This window comes from Aethalodelphis obliquidens, unplaced genomic scaffold, assembly GCF_003676395.1.
Source record: "Aethalodelphis obliquidens isolate GAN/ISIS:26980383/991018 unplaced genomic scaffold, ASM367639v1 scaffold10, whole genome shotgun sequence".
Classification (NCBI taxonomy): Eukaryota; Metazoa; Chordata; class Mammalia; order Artiodactyla; family Delphinidae; genus Aethalodelphis; species Aethalodelphis obliquidens.
This window is the reverse complement of record NW_020837954.1, coordinates 13,943,524-13,964,237: the sequence shown is the minus strand read 5'-3', so window position 1 is coordinate 13,964,237 and position 20,714 is coordinate 13,943,524. Positions and strand designations below refer to the sequence as shown.

The 20,714-nt window shown below is 37.0% G+C and overlaps 1 protein-coding gene across 1 annotated transcript in view; it reads right to left on the bottom strand.

Moving 5' to 3' along the window:
- Nucleotides 1-20,714, bottom strand: part of TTC6 (tetratricopeptide repeat domain 6) — a 208,006-nt gene that overhangs the window by 119,794 nt on the left and 67,498 nt on the right. Inside the window, exons 3-6 of the mRNA XM_027111731.1 lie at nucleotides 15,550-15,642; nucleotides 10,474-10,683; nucleotides 4,783-4,916; nucleotides 178-372 (exon numbers count right to left, since the gene is read on the bottom strand). Coding sequence (XP_026967532.1) covers nucleotides 178-372; nucleotides 4,783-4,916; nucleotides 10,474-10,683; nucleotides 15,550-15,642 — 632 coding nt within the window. The remainder of the gene's footprint in view (nucleotides 1-177; nucleotides 373-4,782; nucleotides 4,917-10,473; nucleotides 10,684-15,549; nucleotides 15,643-20,714) is intronic.

The window sequence follows — 20,714 nt, the reverse complement described above, 5'->3', positions numbered from 1 at the left end:
TGTCAATAATGGCAGGAAATGAAGACACTGACCTAGACTGTGTATGTACCCGGAAGGAATGGAAAGGACCAAAACTGCTCCTTTCAGAAGCAAGTCTTCAAAATTTAAGCCTCAAAGGCAGAAATTCTTTGGCAGTTTAAATCTAGTTTAAAACAAAATTACCAGTGGAACTCTTACCTATCTCTTTGCTCTTCATCTGTATAGCGATCATCTAAGAAAGAGGTTCCACATACTCCAAGTACAGTATTGTGGCCTTTCTTGTCGGCTGTATGATACACTCGAGAAGCCAGGCGCAAGTCAATGGGCAGCTCTTGGGCTGGGATAGTGGCGCACAGATCGTGAAGGGTCCGAGTGGAGTAGTCTCGTGGAATTCTGCCACAGAGATAAGAAAGCGGGCCTCTTTTTATCATTTTGTGCTCTTTAGACGCAAAATACATTCACAATGACAGTTTAGTTCAGGCTCTAAAAAAAGAGGTCTAAATGTTGGAGAGATCACATTTAAAACTAGTACAGTAGTTTCTAAAAAATCTAATATTACAATCTCAGGCCATTGACCAGATCTTCAGCCATATATACAATTGCCTGCTGAAGATCTCAACCTATGTATCCTACAGATATCTCAGAATCAACAGGTCTAAAAGCAAACTCATTATCATCCCACCCCACCCAAACCTCTTCTCTCCGGAACTCTGTAACTCAGTCAGTGACACCATAACCAGCAATCATTCATTACTTCTTTGCTACTCTGCACAAATGCTCGTGTCCCTGAAGAAGCACAACAATACAGTACATTATCCATTAACTAGCATCAGTAGAAACCTGGGTCTCTCTAAGTTAACGTAGCACCTTCCTTCCCACCATGCTAGAACTTGCCTCTTTCCTGCCTTTCCAAAATAGAGAAGAGGGCATGACGATCTGCTTTCTTAATCCCCACTGTCACACTTGTCATGCCATCCAATCAACAAATACTTTTTGAGCATATATTATGTACCAGACTTTGTGCTAGGCAATCCACACACATGGTCTCTAACTTCCACAATGAAACTACCTGGGAGGTATTATTATCCTTATTTTGGAGCAGGCTTATTTTACATAGGTCACAAAATTAGGGAGTGGCTACTAGGATCTACACACAATGCTGCTAACTCTAAGTCAAATGTCTTTCCTATTAATGTCTATTGGCCCTTAGCCAGTACTACTCCATCCCCACCTCCCTACTAAAGCTATATTCTTACATTAACCAAATGACCTTTTCATCAAATCAAATCAAATGAACTTTAGATCTTTAGATCGTGGTCTCTGTGACCTCCAAGCCACAGCTGGCAATACTGTTGACCCTTCTTGAAATTGCTCTTCCTCCACGAGCTTTTGTCAGCCTGCACTATCCCAGCTCTCCATCTACCTTTCAAGGTCATCATAATTTGACTTAGTCACCGGTTTTTCTTTCACCATCTTCCCAACTGGTATGGGGCTTCCAAGGTTGAGCTACTCTTTCCACATTAGAAAAATCATCTTCAGTGTTTCAGCTCTTTCCTCTGTGCTGAGGGCTCCCAAATCCCATGTCTGGTATCACTATCTCACCTAGATGCCTCATCTTCCAGATACAAAACATTGGGGTCATCTTTGTCTCCTCTGTCCTTCGCCTGCTTATCCAATGAAAAGCTGAGCTTCTCCCTTGGACAGAGCTGTTCAGGTGTGCTCCTTCTCCCCGCTCACTTCTACCACACGCCAGTCAGAGTCCTCATCACCTCAGCTTGCAGAGCAAAGGTCTTCCAGTCGGATTGAGCACTGCACCCTGTCTCTTCCCCCTTCCATACATCCTGCAAAATTCTATCACACCGATCTTCAAATACTCCTCTCTCCAGCACAATGTTTTTTTGTTGCTTGCTGCATGCATCTAACTTCCTCTTTCTAAGCTTCAAGGCTCTTAGCATCTGGCCCTACTTCTAGCATAGAGTTTAAGAATGTAGACTCTGCAGTCAGACTTCCTCTGTTCAAATCCTGTTTAAAATTATCACTTGGCAATAAGCAAGTAATTAATTTCTTTATACCTCAGTAAGTTAAGAATAACAACGTTTGGTAAGCTGGGAATTACAACATTAGTGCATCCTGGGTAAAGTTGCTTTAAGAAAGAAAGGAATGAATGCATTTAAAACAGTGTCTCTCACATGGCAGGTGCTGTCTGCAGGACAATTCACAGGGCCAGAAAGACCTCTCAGTTCTTTAAGTTATGGATATGTTGCTTATCTTTTTGTCCATGTCTAAACACTCTCCGAACAATAACTCAAGGACAAACTTCTCTGCAAACTTTACTTTTTTTTCTTTCTTACAAATCTCTTTTCATACATTCCCCTATTCTTGTCCCACCCATTCTGACCCTTTATCTAATGGGTTAATGCAGATCCGTCCACTGACCACTCCACGTACCTGGATAGAAGCCTAGTATAAGTATGCTAGTATAAAGCAAAGTATAAATATAGACTTTGCATAGTATAAATATAGACTTTGGAGTTAGCTGGGCCTGGATCAGAATCCTAATTCTAACACTTGCAAACTCTATTACTGGTCTCTCTAAAGGTCTTCTGCAAAATGAGAACAAAAATTCTTAACCCTTGCCTTATAAAAATTGATAACAATAACAGTTCCTGGTCTCTGGAACTCTCAAGAAATGCCTGTTTATTTTTATTGTTGTTGTTATTTATTTGCACTGCATAACATCTAACCCATTGCTAGGCACAATATGTACATCATTGAATCACTAATAGAGAGTGGTTTATGTCATTTCCAAAACAGCATAGGGCCCCCAAAAAATACAGGACAGGAAATTTGAACATGTTTAAGTGGAGGAGGAAAAGAGAGGTAAATCTAAAGCGTTTGAAAATGTCTGAGACAAAGAGACATAACTCGGGGAGTGAAAATGGGTCTCCAGGAAGCCAAAGACCCCAGGCACTCAGGGTTCCTAAGAACGGACTGGGAAGAAAAAGAGGAGAGAAAAAGGTGAGTTCTGATGTCAAGCTCACCTACATCTTCGTTCTATCTGGGACAGGTCCTGGCTAGTGGAATGTTCTTGAGATTACACTACAGATTTTCTTTTTTCCTTAAAAAAGCATCAGAACCAATCTGAATTCCTATGTTCCCATCATACTCTAATAATATAGATCTGCAAGTGAATCTCCCTTGGTTGAGCTAAATAACACTGTGTTTTCAAGGGATGGCTGAATTCCTAAGGAAACAATTTAATTTGGAAGCTAGTCACTGGTGAGAAAAGCTAGGTTAAAAATTGATTAAGAAAAAGGAGAAGTGAATAAAAGATTTTCCAAACTTCTCTTTTATCATATAAATTTTTTAAATATCAGATTTTTATTCCTCTGCACCTCATTCTTATTTCTTTATAATGGTGATTTCTGATTTCAGTTTTAATGAATTAACACAGTAAATGAATTAACACAGTACTATATATATCAAGAAGATCTACAAATATTTTTGGCATGCTTAAGAAAGGCTGTGTGTTTTTATAGCACACTCTCCTTAAACAGGACTATTTGTCATTCTTTGAAACACTAAGACATAAAAAAGAAAAGACTCTCTCTGTGTGTGGCCACACTACTTTGCCTAATGCACTAAATGCAAGGTTTTTTAGGGAAAAAAAATCAAGAAGTTTCTGCTTCATTGATAATCTGACAGTAACTATTTATTGAAGGTAAAATACTTGTTGTCTGCTGTCACTATTTGTTTTAATACATAATCTTGCTAACTAAATGAGCTTAAAGCAATGCAGATAAGCAATGGCATGTACAGGGTCACTTAAATGCCAATTTGACTCTTTCATAAACTTTGGCATTCTTTTCCCATGAGTCTACTCTCAGCTACTAAATTGTGAGTCATATCCATTTACAAAGTTTAGGCTGGCCATAAAAAGGTTGCCTTCCACATCCTGCACACTTTTCAGTGCCCTAAGCAACAACAAAAGCTAATAATTAAAGCTTCTTTAAGCCCCCATAAAGAGTTAAATGAAGAAGAATCTAGAATAAACCAACCCATAAAAACCTAGTGGAAAAATAAGGAGAAAATAAGTTTCAACAAGATGACTGGCAAAAGATAGACCATAAACCTAAACTGCATTTACACAGTATTATTCAAAATTATGGTTGCACCCCTGTGTAAAAAGAAACCCTATTGAAAATATGTGGGGGGGGATGGGAATGAAACATGAAATGATAGCAGAGAAAAATAAGGCCGTCTAAATTTCCAAATCGACTGGCCTATGGACATTTTGTGCTGGGTTGTCTTTTATTTTATCATAACAAAATTAATGAATATAATGAGCAGTTAATCCAAATCAGGCACTTCAGTGACCAAAAATATCAAATCTAACATGTTAATATTTTTATTCTAGCTATTGCTATGTCATTAAACTAAGTATATTGGTCAAAAAAAAAAAAAGAAAAGAGTAGAAAGAAGTGTGAAGGACTTCCCTGGGGGTCCAGTGGTTAAGACTCCACACTACCAATGCAGGGGGCGCGGGTTCCATCCCCAGTCAGGAAACTAAGATCCCACGTGCCACGTGGCGTGGCCAGAAAAAAAAAAAGTGTGGAGTACAACATACATATCCCTAACTGTACTATCTGCCACCAACTCTTCCTGCGAGAAGGTTTAAGTTGGATCTCAGACACGAATTCCTGAAACATTTAGTTTTCCTTTAAAAACACTCTTTCAGGTACCAATGCTACTACTGAATAACTTCTCTTCAGACACTTAAATTTATAAAGTTAAGGAAGTTACTTTTTTTTAGGTAGGTTTTGATCACACAGGGGCTTGGAAGCCTTTCTTTGTCTCTGTTGTGTAATTCCTAATTTACTTTTCCGCCTTCGCTTAACTTCTTTTCCTTTGATTTGCAACAATTCTGATGATTTCACCTTGGAAAAAACATAAAATGCGCCATTAAGGAAAGCTGTAGCCAAGCGTTAGATCTTTCTCTCTATTTAACGGTGCATGGTATTTTTAAACTCCTAATTTCTATGTGTATTTTATAACAATATAAATCCTAAAGGTGGAGTTGATATGTTCTTCTAAATTTTTTCCTAAATTCTACCATATACACCTTCATAGCAATAAAAATATTAGTACCATATTTATTCATAATATTCTATTTACTACCTTAAAACTATTAAAGAAAAATATAAGATTTTTTTCCCTCCATAAATCTACTATTCTTGATTGGTATTTCTAATAGAACTTACCTTTAGCTACTTAAAGTCTGGCATGACTGCTGGTTGCAAGCACAAGCCAAAATGAACTTTAATGCTTTATAGAACTATTTTGAACAATGTTTACCAATTTATGCCTCTTACAGTTTTACTGTTTTCTATTTCCACTGCTTGGGAAAAACCAAATGCATTTTAGTCTCTTAAATAATTGCCTTTTAATCATTATAGGTACTAGGAGTATTGTTTTCCTAGATTCCTTAGGAAATTTGCAGAATTCATGGCAATAGTTCATCCAAAGATATTTTTCTCTGTGGGTTGCTCTGTCCTTTTTTGAGACTAGATTTAAGGAAGAAAGCAGGGAGGTGTTCCTTGGGGAAAGCAGAGAATGACTGAGTAAATAGAAGGAGGCCAGATAAAGGGAGGTTCTTCTAAATTAGGTAGAGGGTTTGGGCTCGATGCAGCTGTAAGCAGAGAGCTATTGCAATGTCTTCGGTAAGGAAGTGATGATGAATAAGGAAAGCTCAGAGTATGAGTGTTCCGTCTCACCATCCAGTTCATGTCTGAATTTCCTCTATATTATCTCCACCAAAGGCCATCCATCCCGACTTGAACATGATCAGAAACAGAGGACCTGGATAAATCCAAAGGTAGCCACTTTCTCTTTGAAATCTTTCCAGTTGTTAGAATTTTTGTTTGTTTATTACTGAGCCTAACAACTTTCATCCACCAGTCTCAATTCAAACATCAGGATCATACAGGAATGATCTGGTTCTCTTCCATTTGACAGACAAATATTCGAATACAGTTGACTCCCCTGGGCGTTCTTTTCCCCCACATAAGCATCCCCAGTCCTTTCAACTCTACCTTACATGACATGGTTTTGAAATACTCTTGTCATCCTGAGCACTCTCTTCCAGTCTCCAATTTGTCAGTGTCTCTCCTGGGGTTGGACACCCAGATCTGAACACAATATTTGAGGTGTGATGTGATCAGGTCCACCAGGAGAAAGATGATCCTCTTTTACGGTAATCATCAATCAATGCAAATTATGATTGCACATATCTTCCTATCACAAATCTAAATTATAACTTAAAACCGTGAAGTCTTGTCCACATTTGCTCTAAGTCATGCCATCCCGTATCTGTGCACTTAGTTTGTGGAACCAAAGAAAGAACCATACATACATTTATCCCAATTAAATTTCATCTGAGGTCTGACCAAGCAAATCTTACCAGTCACATTTTGGACATTACCTGCAAATCCAATCAGTAAATCTTCCATATTCTCAACCAAATTATCAGAAAATAAGCGGAATTGGACACAGCCCTATAACAGTCCACTAGGGACTTTCATGACTAATTGTCCTTTGCATAACTAGTTATAAATCCACCTGGCACTTCACCTGATTGTAGTCTTGTCTACAAAACTGTCATCAGGAGGCTTTCATAAATGGATTGCTGAAATCCAAAAGATAATAACAATAACTAATATTTATTAAGTTTTCTGGTATGCCAGGCTCTTCCCCATGATACTCATGTGTTGACCCCCAGGTCTGACACTCTTCTTATGTTCGTTCTAGTAATTCTCAAAAAAGTAAATAAATAATAAGGTTGGTCTTCCATGGCTTGCCCTTAGGGAACCCATGCTGGCTCCAGGTGATTACTCCTTCCTTTTATAAGGGTTCAAACACAATTATTTTAATGATTCATTTAATCATTCCAGAGTTTTGTCCAAGGTCAGTGCACACATTACAGAAACCATAACTCTTACTCTTAAAAGAAAAAATAAAACTCAGATTTGCAGGGCTTCCCTGGTGGCGCAGTGGTTGAGAGTCCGCCTGCCGATGCAGGGGACGTGGGTTCGTGCCCCGGTCCGGGAAGATCCCACATGCCGCGGAGCGGCTGGGCCCGTGAGCCATGGCCACTGAGCCTGCGCGTCCGGAGACTGTGCTCCGCAACGGGAGAGGCCACAACGGTGAGAGGCCTGCGTACTGAAAAAAAAAAAAAAAAAAAACAACTCAGATTTGCAGTTGCCAGTCTCCAGGCTCCTAGCACCTCTCCCATGGCAGCAGCTCCTCAAAGCCGCTGCTGACAGGGGCACAGCAGGCTTAAACCTATCTATCTGAGCCAACAGGATCAGATATCTAAGTTAACTCTTAAAATCTTTTACCAATCTCGGGCTTCAAGTTTCTTTTTTCAATTCTTTTCTCTTCTTTCTAAACTAAGGATCATCCTCCTTGTCAGATTTAAGAGAAGCAAAGTACCATTTTATCAGCTTCCCTTTCTCTTTGTCATAGTTCTGTTTATTTAAAACCTCAACCTTTCTCCAAAAATAAATTAAGACCATTCTGTCATCCGTTGTCATCACACTATTCATCCATAATGACAGGGTTATCCTTCCTTTTTTCTCTCTTTGCTCCAAAACTAACACCAAAAAATACTTTCTTATTCTTAGCATTATTCACAGGCCTCAACCCATTTTGGATCTTAGCTCTCCTGATATAATTGTTATAGCCACATGCCACTTTTATGTTTATCTATGGATATGTGTTTCTTCTTTCATCTTCTGTATACTTTTAAAACTCTGAATGCAATAGATCACTCAAAATTGTTTCATGAAAATTTGCGGGGTTGGTGGGGGGGTTGGGGTATCCCACATCTCTGAAACTTCCTTCTACTTAGAATCTCAGGACATGTGCTAGCTATATATTTTTTTTACAGACTTTTTCCCTCCTAATATGCTCAACAATCCTCTCATCGGTTCTTCTGTCAGTCATTTCTTCACAGAGTCGCTATTATCTAATTTCTCCTTTTGTTGGTCATGACTTAGACCAGAGACCTGATAACCTTTATCATACTAATGAGCTTCTAAGGATAGAAATGGTCAATAAAGTAACAACTGATTAAATTCTCTACTTTTTTTGCTGAATGAGACTGTCTGGCATGTATCTGAGCAGTGATTTCTCCTGCATTTCTCCTTTATCACACCTCTGTGACACTTCTCTGAGTGATGTCAGAAGTTTTCTTGTCCCCCCAGTCTGGCCTGGCTTGCTGGAGTATACTGTTCCTCATTCCTGTGCCAGAGATGCTAGAGACTAACGTTATGGCCTCAAATGTCCAAACAGGGTAAAACTCACGGATAATGACTGATCTTGAGATGTTACCAAAAATAAAAGAAATCCAAGGTGAAGATTTGGTGGGATGAGTCAGAAAACTTCCAGCACTATTTTCTCTGGCATTTCTGATGTGTCCCACAATATCCCACAACTACAAACCATAAAGTCTTATCAGACATTCTCTTCTCCTCCTTTTGAAACACTTCTGGTTTCAGTTTAGAATCCTCTTAATCTGTTCTCTAAGTCTCTCTCATCAAACCATTCCCCCTAGTTAAGTGAGGAACACTCCATCCATAGTCATTTTTGCCACTGTGAGTCTTGTACTTAACCAGATACCTGTTCATTGTTGTTATAAAAGGGCAGTGCTGCAAAGCGGCAAAGAGTGAAGGATCCAGAATTAGACCGCCTCAGTTCAAGTTGCACAGGTTGTACCTGTGCAAATTAGTTATCTTCTTCATGACTCATATTTTTTAACTATAAAATGAAAGTAATAATAGGGCTGTTATCAGGGGGAAAAAAAAGATAATATATGTAAAATACTTAGCAAAGTGGCTGAAACGTGGTAAGCACTCAATAAATTCTAGTTACCTTAGGAAGTGACTGTTTTTAGCAAAAATAAATAATTTTGCATATTTCTTAATAATATTTAATATCAGCCACAGCAAACCAAAAGAATGAACACTATGGGACTTTTTCAATGAGGGATTCAAATTCCTGACAGGCCATTGTGGTTAATCACTGTCCAGAAAATCCATTTCCTTCTTTGACACATTTAGTAGCTAACCATTTGCCCCTCATTTTATTTCCAAAGTCCCAATGCTCAGGTAGGAGAATAGATAAAAACACTACCTGTGCCCACAAACCTAACACTCTTTCAAGATGCCATTGTTTTAAAAGATGCCTTCTAAGTTCTCCACACCTAGAAGGTGTCAGCCTAACACACAGGCTGCACCTGCAGTAGTTAGCAATGAGTGGGGTTACTCAGCCTTGGCAAGCTTCACTTCATACCCCAAATGTGAGCTTTAGGAAGACAGCATGACTTCTGATGAAGTCATTCACCAATCACAGCATAAGTCCCTTCCCCCGACAGCAGTGGTGTCACCTGTTACTTGTAGATCTTCCTTATGATCTATTATTGCAGGAAGATCCGTATGCTAGTGTCATGCAGGATGAACCTAAGAAAGTAGGACTTGAGAAATGAATAAAAACCAGGAGGCAACTGTACTAATCCAGACATAAGGTCAACTGTAAAATGAAGAAAAAAATGATAAGCAATAATATTTAGGAGGAATCTGGCCTTGGAGGCTGATTATTTTGTGAGAGGCAAGAAAACAATAAGGTCATGGATAAATCTAAGGTTTCAGAGTTGGGATTTTGGGGCAAAAGTTGAAGAACTGTTAATGGCTAGTTCACTTGGGCAAAGCACAGTAGTAGGATCATGGTCATTGGTGGGGAGAGGGAAACCCAGAAGGAGAGGGACTGACTAGAAACGTTGTTTATGCAAGAAGGGGTATCCATCTAAATCTGTCAGAATAGGCTGCTGGAGATAATACCAAGATAGTAAGCTGTGGTTCAGGAAAAAGTGCCTTTTTAAAAAATCCTAATAATAATATATCTATTTTTAAATAAACTCATTTATTCAAGTCAAAAAGTGACTCAAATTAAAGAAATGTACTAAGTAAATAATAGTAAGGCAATATACAAATATGGTAAAATTATGAAAATTATGCATAAATAAAGTGGAATAAAATTATAAATAAAATAAAATTCTCATAGTAGGAAAAAACTCAGGAAGTAGGATAAACCTAAATGGGGCAAAGGCTACAAAGTTCACCCAGTCCAGGTCCCTGGGCTACAGGTTCCTGACTCTCTCAAGATGGTAACAGGAAGAGTCTTGGTCAATTTCTGAAAGCCCTGAGGTTCCCTCACTCCTTAAAAATCTTTATTCTCTCCCCGGAGTTGCAATTAGGTTTGAGACTAAAAGCTCTGAGAAAACAGAAGTCCCCTTTTCCCAAATGAGCAGCTTTCACATATAAGGCCCTTTTTTCAGGGTGAACCCTCCCACAGGCCTTGGCCCTTTCTGGGCCATATCTTCACACCTACACATCCTCATCTCTCATAACTCTGTTTCCAACATAAGTAGTGTTTTACCTTTAAAGACAGCCGCTTGGTTGTTTTTGAATCACCAGTGGGCTGTTCACCTTCCAAAGGTGTACTTGATTCATCTGCTGACTGAACTTCCAAAGTTTCCTGAGGCTTAAATAACATGCTTTCTGCATCTGAGACTCCCCGTTCCGATACGTCCTCTTGTTCAATCTGGAAAGTACTTGATACAGCTTCAGGAAGCTTCTCAAGCACATTCTGTTGGGAAATGTAAATGTACAAATACGCTCTTTTTATTGGTCCTTCCAAAGTTTTAAGTTATGCAATGTTTTCTCTCTGACAACAAATGACTATGAAAATGGGTGACTGAAATTAAGCAGAGGTAGTAAGTGAAGATTTAGAAAAAGAAACTCAAATTGACTTAAGAAAAACATGAAGCGTGGCAAATTATTTTCCTTGGCCCTTGTCTCAGAAAATACTGCTACCCCCCTGTATTATGCAACAACTCTAAGGAAATAACAAGACTCCAATCTTACCCTGATTCTCACCCACACTCACACAGAATCAAGGCCCACTGAAATATATGACCTCTGCCCAACCTGAGGTTCTTTGGTCCTAAGCAATGAGATGCCTGCTAGCCAAATGCTATTCCAGAAGCATGATTTCAGTCCCTCAGAGAAGAGCTGACACAGAGGCCCCAAGAAGACCACCCAGACACCCCAGCTCTGTGCCAAGCCCTAATGAAAAATTCTCACAATATATCACTCCAACACCTGTTTTGTGTTTCTTAAAAAGGTCTCACTGACGGGCTTCCCTGGTGGCACAGTGGTTGAGAGTCCGCCTGCCGATGCAGGGGACACGGGTTCGTGCCCCGGTCCGGGAAGATCCCACATGCCGCGGAGCGGCTGGGCCCATAAGCCATGGCCGCTGAGCCTGCGCATCCGGAGCCTGTGCTCAGCAATGGGAGAGGAGCATCTCACAAGAGTGAGAGGCCTGCGTACCACAAAAAAAAAAAAAAAAAAGGTCTCACTGACTTAATGTGCATCTCACCAAGCCTTTAAGAAAGTATCTTTATAGACATATTTTGGGTATTACCCAATTTTAAACCAAGATTATTTGGGATTATGAGCACTGCCTCAAATTAAGAGATGAGAAAACCAGTCTGATTTACATAGAATCTGAATTTTATAGAATGACTTGAAAATGCAATTGTATCACTTTGCTCTCTGGCACACTCATTTGCTAATAAGTAAAATAAAGGGTAAAGATGGCATATAGTAGTTCCAAATACTATTTAAGTTTCTTTATTATGTAGGAAAGCATGGCTAAACCAAGAAATATACTTTTGTAAAACATAACTTTAATCTAGAGCTCGTGTTTTTATAAAGCTACTCAATGGTGCTGGGGAAAGAGTAAGAGCTTTGTAACAAGACAGGACTTAATACAAATCCTGGATGTGTCTTATCAATAGATGTGTAATCTTGGTCAAGTTACTTTAAACCCTTTTTAGTCTCATTTTCCTCATTGGTAAAACAGGGGTTAAAAAAAGTCCTTCCATAAAATGGCAGAATAGCTACACAAGGGTAACATGTGTTATGAGCCTATATTGTCTACCTATGACAAACTCATTCATTTTATGTTCCATAGCTTTTGGAACTGTTCATCACTCCCTTTCTTTTGACCCCGTCTGCTCCTGGCTTCCTCAACACACTCTACCAGGGTCTAGCTGGGGAGACTGAATAGATGAAGGTTCCACCCTTCAAAAACTTGAGAGGGAAAGGGTAATCCTCCAGCTTCAACTGACCCTCTCAAAACTCTGCCAGCCTTGCCTACCCAGAAAGCCATTAGTGATCTTATCACTACCCTGTGGCCTGCTCTATTTTAGCATATATCACACTATATTACATTCATCTAAGTAATCATCACTATAATTGTCAACATATATGAGCATTATCTCATTTAATTTTAATCTTCACCACTACTCCATGAAGTAGAGGAACTCTCTGTAATCCCATTTTATGGATGAAGAAACTGAGGCTTAGTTAAGTAACCTGCCCAAGGTCATACTGAGACTAAGTAGCAGGACAGTGTTTGAACCTAAACAACCTGAATCCAAATTGTACTCTCTTACCCTTTTTTTAGCCCACACAGTAGACTACTGGTTCTCAAAATGTGCTCCACAGACTCCTGACAGTTTAGGCCCTTTCAGGGAATCTACAATGTCAGAACTATTTTCATAACAATATTAAGGCTTATTTTCCTTTTTCACTGTGTTGACATTTACATTGATGATGAAAAAGTACTGAGGAGTAAAACAGTGAGTCAATACTTTTCAAGTAATTAACACATGAGGTACAAAATCATGCAGGGAGTTAAAGGTCTGTTCGAGGAGCAAGGTAGATCAATTAATTTTAAAGTAATGATACACAATAAGTTCATTTATCTGGTTTCAGATTCTCCACTGCAACTAATCTTTAAGAAACTATCACTTGTGGAGTTTTGGTGTATTAACAAAGACGACCATCCATAACTATGTAAAAAAAAGGTTATTAAAATGAGCCCCTTCTAATCTGTATCAGACTAGACTTACTTAATATACTTCAACCAAAAGAACACATACAACAGATTGAATGCAAAAGCAGATATGAGAATCTAGCTCTCTATTAAACCAGATATTAAAGACATTTGCAAAAAGTGTGAGACAATCCTACTCTTCTCACTGAATTGTTTTGTTTTGCACATTATCTTTTCCTAAAAATATGTTTTATGTTAATGCATAACAGGCTGGTTATTATTTTAAATGAATGAATAAATAATTTCTGTTTTTCTCAGTTTCAGTTTCTAGTATGGTAAATATTGGTTGATTGAATCCACACAAACAAAAACTCCTTTGGGTCCTTAAAATATTTTTTAAGAGTTTAAAGCCATCCTGAGACCAAAAATTTTGAGTACTTCAAAACCTTCAAGTTTGAGAATTTCTTAAGAAAGAAATTGTGTCTCACCTGTCTTTTATACCTCAAGCACTTAGAACATTGTAGAACTTGTGCAATTATTTGTGAATGAATGAAAGGAAATTATATACATTTTTTCTCTACTATGTAATTAGTCTCTATTTAGAATATTTATTAAACAGTATTGTACTTTGTCTCTTTATATACTGGCCTACTCTATACAGTGAGTTCCTCAAGTGCAAGAGCTGTATTTTCTATCTTTGTATCAACCATGTCTAAAACAATGCTCACCACATCACAGGAAAAGGAATGAATGAATTCCTTGATTTTTTTGGTAAGTATGAGAGGAAATCATTCTCCATGGTGATTCAAAAACAATTAGATTTAAAATGGTGGGTACTTGGAAAGATATTGTATTAAGAATGTTTTTAAATGTTTTTTTTTTTAAAAAAAGAATGTTTTTCTTTTTTAAAAGAAAAACATGTTTTTAAATGTTTTTTTTTTTTAAAAAAGAATGTTTTTCTTTTTTAAAAGAAAATAAATTACATCAAAGAACTAAGAGCACTCTGGCCTGTGGCACTGAGATGCTCACAGCTGAGGCTGCCATGCTGTAACGGTAGGGTGCCTGGTACCACTTAGAAAGAGCAGGCCCTCTCCAGATGGGTGCTTGCTGGCCAGTGCTGCACAGACCAATCTCAGTCCAGGAAGCATCTAAGGGATAGGTACAATGAACAGATAGAGTTCTGTTCTCTGGCACAGAGCAGGTACCCAAAAAATGTGTTTGGAATTAAAGATACCACAGAGGAGCTTTTTTACCATGGCCAGGTATCAGCTTAAAAAGTATTATACATGTACGGAAGTGGGAAGCTTCCTCTTAAAAAGCCAGTGACCAGAAGAGGTCCAGTAATTGCTTGTAAATGTCAAAGCTGAGGGTATGGTTCCTACAGAATTACAAAGCAATTATATTTTTGCTTAAATGTTTATTCTAAATAATCAAGATGATGTATAAGCTAGGTATCTGATAATTGGCCTTTTCATAGTTTCCTTCAAAATGGAATAATCTTTTCTTAATACTTCATATGAATATTCAGTGAATGGTATTAAGTCAAGTTTATCCTAGTAATGAAGATTTCTATTTTTCTGAACCTAACTGATCTTGTATTATCAGTTTACTATACCTATTAGAAACTTACAGTTCAGAGGTTTTGATATCTACCTGTAAATGGTGTCACCTAGAGGCAGCTACCCTAGATATCAGTTTTAAGCCCATAGCATATGTGGTAAGGCTTCAAAATTGATTTATCCACATATTGTACCATATATCCTGGGTCTTGAGACAGATGATGAGAATACAGAGGAGAAAAATACATGATCTCAACCCAGAAGCATCTCAAACTCTAGTAGTCAACCATTTGTGGCAACTCTAACATTACAGGATCCACGATTTTTGTGAAAAGAAAAGATTCAATACATTTTCTAAACATGATATATTATCCTAAAACTGAATTGTGATCTGAATTTTTATGTGTGTGGAATCATATTTTCAGGAAATAAAGGAGCTTGTTATTTAATGATACCATTTTACAAATCCTTTGTAAAAGAAGGATCATCGTGCCATCATTTGTTTTATGTAAATGTGGATTTCTACGCACAGGGAGGCACTTCCCATTCACAAGGAATGTGTTCCAGATTGCTTTGAATCCCATAAGTATTTTGCCAATGATGGATGAAAAGGAAGTTCTATTTCTGAAACAAACTTCTGTCACCAAGTGTCCATATCTCTCTACAAAATATGCCCCTTGTCAATTGCTTTTCACAATTCTTCTAGGTAAATAAAGAATAAGGTGATGCTTTCTTAGAAGCTAATAATTTTTAATTAATTCTCCAGCTACCTTCTAGATCTAAATGTCTTTAGACGAGAAGAATTGTTAAAATCTTTTCCTTCTGAAATGAGTTTGGGGCCTTAGCTCCGAAGGTCTATGATAGGCAGCAATGGTGAGCCATAATCGCCAAGACTCTCAATGTGGTATTAGATTAGATGTGCTTACAGTTAAACACGCCTCTAAAATAAGGCAGAGGAGAATCTTTTTAACTCTCTAGATAAACATTCAAGCAACAGAAGCAGACTATTACTTCAATATAGGCAAGGAGGATTTTTTATTAAAGACTTTACCATTTCAGGTTCCTTAATACTTACCTGCAGTCCTTGCTCTGCTTGCACTTGCGGTGTTTTTGGCCAGTACACTTTTCCCATTAAAGAAATATCCTTGAAGGAGAAAAAGAAAACAATTAAAATAATGTCAATTTTAAAAAGCACTGAGACATATTCTTCAATGCAGTAAAATGCTAGTCAATATGATGCAGTAAATGAGAAATATAGAACAAAAGATACAATAAAAATATTGTGCCTATTGTTCCAATTTTAAGGCTTTTTTAATTACTGGGCTCTATAGATATATCATCAGATTTAATAAGACAATTAGGTAATATTAAATCAGATACCATAAAATACTGCTTTTAAATGGCTGCACAAGAAAGATAAAATCTAAAGTAAAATTTAATCTAACCAAGAGCGAGAAGGAATATAAATATACTTTAAATGTTAATGGAGGGGACTTCCCTGGTGGTCCAGTGGTTAAGACTCCGTGCTCCCAGTGCAGGGGGCCTGGGTTCGATCCCTGGTCAGGGAACTAGATCCCACATGCCACAACTAAGAGCCTGCATGCCACAACTAAAGGAGCCCACATGCCACAACTAAAGATGCCACACACCAAAACGAAGATCCCGCACGCGGCAAGAAACTGCATGCCACAACTAGACCCAGCGCACCCAAATAAATAAATATTTTTAAAAAATGTTAATGGGTAGAACTGTTAGTGTCATTTTTATCATTACTAATGCTAATTGCTATGATATATCCTCAACTCAGTTGCAGTGGTAAAAAGACAGTGCACTACAGTGTCCAACAATGAATAGGAATAGAGACCCAGCTCCTGCACAAATTGTAATGTCACAGACCAGACAGCAACAGGCAAGTTATCTTGCTTCCCTTTACCTCAGTTTTATCATCCTTAAAATGGATGCTCATGACTTTTTAAGGTCCCTTTCTCCTCTAGCCTTTTAGTAATGTCAGTAGCAAAATATAAGCATTCCTTGTACTTTAAAATACTGCTTTTCTAACTTTGCTTAATTAAAAAGATTCAACTGAGGTTACTAGCTTCTACTTCTGCTCACTTGTCAAAAATAACAATAAAACTAGACAAAATATAAGGACAACTCTTTTAGGGTTGGACAACAGGCAGTGCAAGACTATAACGACTAAGAGAATGGAAACAAAAAAGGCTAAGAGCTAAATCACCCCAGATTTCTGCCTTACACAGTTTCCAGACCACAGCACAAGGAGAGAGAAATCACACAGAGCACAGGTATCTCACTGAGTTAAAGAGACAGAAATTAGAGTAAGGAAAAGACAAAGAGGGTAGAATTTGTAGGGCCCATTATGGGGAGGAGGGAGCTGCATAGAGAAAGAGCTCCAGAAATCTGCATAGAATCCTTGAGTCTTTGGCTGAACACCAATCTGCTTGTACAATGGTGAAACCCATGAGGTCAGACAAAGAAAAACTGCCGGGGGAAAAAAAGCAATTACCAAAGAGCCGAAGCCACAATTCCCAGAGCTCACACAGTGCTAGGAGTCATTAGATCTCCCACCAGACATTCTTAATACATGGTATTGGGTTGGCCAAAAAGTTTGTTTGGGTTTTTCCGTAAGATCTTATGGAAAAAACCGAATGAACTTTTTGGCCAACCCAATACATTCATTACAAACCTCAGATGGATCATACATTAGTCCTAGAGTAATAGCTTCTCTGGACATTGACAATACTTTAAAGTAATACTTAAAAAGATCAAGCTGATCTTCAAGTAGCTTAACTGCCTAACAGAACAAACTCTGACCCTTTGTAAAGGAAGACAACAAAATCCAGTACTCTACAATGTAAAATTCGCAATGTTCAGCACCTAATCAAAGTTACTAGTCATATGAAGAGGCATGAGTATGTAACACATAACCAGAAGAAAAAAACAGAAAAGGACCCAGAAATGGCAGAGACATTGGAATTAAGAAATAAGGATCTTGAAACTTCTAACATAAATATTATAAATTTCAAAGATGTAAACATAATGAGGAGCAAATGTAAGATAAAAAACAGAATCAAATGGAATGTCCAGATAAAATGTCCACTATCTGAAATAAAAATTTCACTGAGTGGCATAAATATCAGAGAAAACACTGCAGAAGAAAAGATCATTTAAAGACATAGCAATAGAAACCATACAAAATAAATCACCTACAGAAATAAAAATTGAAACAAAATTAACAGTCAAACTGACATATATTGAATTAGAGTCACAGAAAGGAGGGTGTGAAGAGAGCAGAAAATATTTGTACAAAAAATAGCCAACATTTTTCTAAATTTGATAACAACTATAAACCCCTGGTGCAAAAAGCTCCATGAACCACAAGCAAAAACACACAAAAAACACTGCACCAAGCACATTATAATCAAAATGAAAAGAAAAAAACAACAGTAATACAGGAAAAAGTCTTAGTAGCATCCAGAGAAACAATAAGTACAAAGACATAAAGAATTACTGGCAACTAATTACCACAAATTAATACTGCAGGTTTCGTGTCAGAACAGTGCAAGACAGAAGACAATAAAGCAACATATTTAGAGTACCTGTACTGAAAGAAAACAACTGTCCACATAGAATACCATATCCAGAAAAAATATCTTTTAAAACTGAAGGTGAAATACTTTTGTAGCAAACACGAGGTGAAAAATTTATTGCCATCAAACTTGCCCTACAAAAAATGTTAAAGGAAATTCTTCAAGCAGAAGGAGTAAAACTTGAATGCACACAATGAAAATAAATGATAAAATGATTTAAAAAGTGGGTAAATAAAAAAGACTTTTTCCCTTTTTGAAGTTTTTGAAAATAGACTGTTTAAATTAAAAATGATATATTTTGAGATTTATAACTTGTATAGATATGAAGTATACACAAATGAGATCACAATAACAGAAGAAGGGAAAAAGAAGTATACAGCTATAAGTTTCTTATACTATATATGATTTACTGGGATAAGTTAAAATATGCATATTGTAAACCCCATAGCACTCACTAAAACAATAAAAGAAAAAGGTAAATAAGCTAACAGTATGAAATAGCATGAAATGCTAAAAATTAATCAAAAGAAGGCAGGTAGAGAGGAAAAAGGGGACAAAGAACAAATGTGACAAACAGAAAGCAAATAGCAAGATATAAATACAAACCCAACCATATCAATACTTGCATGTAAATGGTGCTAACCACTCCAATTAAAAGACAAAGATTGTCACACTGCAGAAAAAACAAGATCCTACCATATGATTGCTATGGGAAACCTACTTTAAGTATAAAGACACAAATAGGTTAAAAGTAAAAGGATGAAGGAAAATATAACATGCAAACACTAGCATAAGAAAACTGGCATGGCTATATTAATATCAGACAAGGCAGACTCCAAAACATGAAGTATTAGAAGGAAAAATCGGATCACTGCATAATAAAAAAAAAGAGTCAAGTGCCTCAGAAGACATATAGTATGCACTGACAACAAAGCTACAAAGGGCATAAAACAAAAACTAAAAGAACTGAAAACAGAAGCAGAAAAATTCACTATTATAGTTAGATATTTCAAACAAAGACTATCTGGCTCCAGAGACTACACTTTTTACAAATATAAAAACTAAACAGCTAATTTTAAATGTGAAATCCTACAAAAAATTCTTCACCACCTTTTAGCTTTATAAATACATCATTAAAGTATAAAAACATGACAACAATGAACACCAAATTCAGGATATTGTTCACATCTGAGGTGGAAGAGAATTACTGGAAAGAGCTACAAAGGAAGGGGGCCTCTACTTTACTTGTAATTTTCTATTTATTTAAACAATCTGAAGTGAATATGGTAAAAAAAGAAATAAATTTTGAAAAATCTGAGTGAAGAGTATGTGTTCTGCAATTGAAATATATCATGATTAAAAAAAGATATTTCTCCACATATTAATGTAGGTAACATAAAAATGTCAAAAATGGATAAAAACATCTTAATAAAGAAACCTACAGCTTACATCACTTATAAACATAAATGCAAAAATCCCCAATTAAAATATTTGCAAATCTAACTAATCAGCATATTTAGAAACAATGCATCTTGACAAAGGAAATTTTTTCCCAGAATGGATGGATAACTCATTGCCAATTTATGAGATTAACAGATTAACATGGAAATTCATATGATCCTTTCAATAATTGCTTACAAAAATCATCAATAAAATTCAACCTATTTCTGAGTTAAAAGTAACTAGAAATATATTAATTAGACCATATATTTGGTGGAAAAAAGAAAATCAATTGAAAAACTATCAGACCAGAGTAGAGGTAAAAGGCACGTCTAACAAATTCAACAAATGAAATTTCATACCAGCAATAACAAGTTAAGATCCCTTTCTCAAAATAAACGTTAGCTATTAATATAAGCAATGAAATGAATGAATCTCAAAACCATTGTGTTGAGCACAAAAGGCCAGGTTAAAAGGGCATCAAAATGGCCAAAAATAGCCTCTCCAAACTACCCAATAAAATAAGTATGAAGACAAAAATATATGAAAATTTAAAGTATTTGTCTAATAAGTCCAATGTCCTTCTTCAACGTCAGTTTCTATTAATTTTTTTCTGTGTCTGGGCCATATTTTCTTGTTTATCTCTGTGCCTCATAATTTATTGTTGAAAGACTTATAGTAACCTAAGGAGCACTTGTTCATCAAAGACTAATGAATCTCAGTAAGAACAATTAGTTTTTTACTGTTGTAACTTTCTATTCCCATACTCTTCTGTCCAGCTCAGCTGTAGCCTTGAAAAAGAAAGATAACAATAAAATAAATATTTGAGTGACTAGGCCATATAAATGTGTAGTTTGATTGTTCTGAGTCAGTCTCAGCCTATCAGTAGTGATGCTATCACCTAGAAATGCTTGTGAGCACTCAACTGGGCTCATACTATTTGTGTCAAGGCCCCACAGACATTTCTCTGACTGGAGGCACCATTATGATTGCAAGGTATACCTCAGCAAAACCATCTGGGAACTTTGAAAAGTCAGGCTTATTATTTATGAGTCCTGAAAGATACACAGCATACCTGGGGCCACACAGTGAGATCACAGGCAGATAGAGAGAAGGGGGTGGAGGGAGAATGGACCTGGCGTTCTGACTTTATTAGTATAAAGGGTGG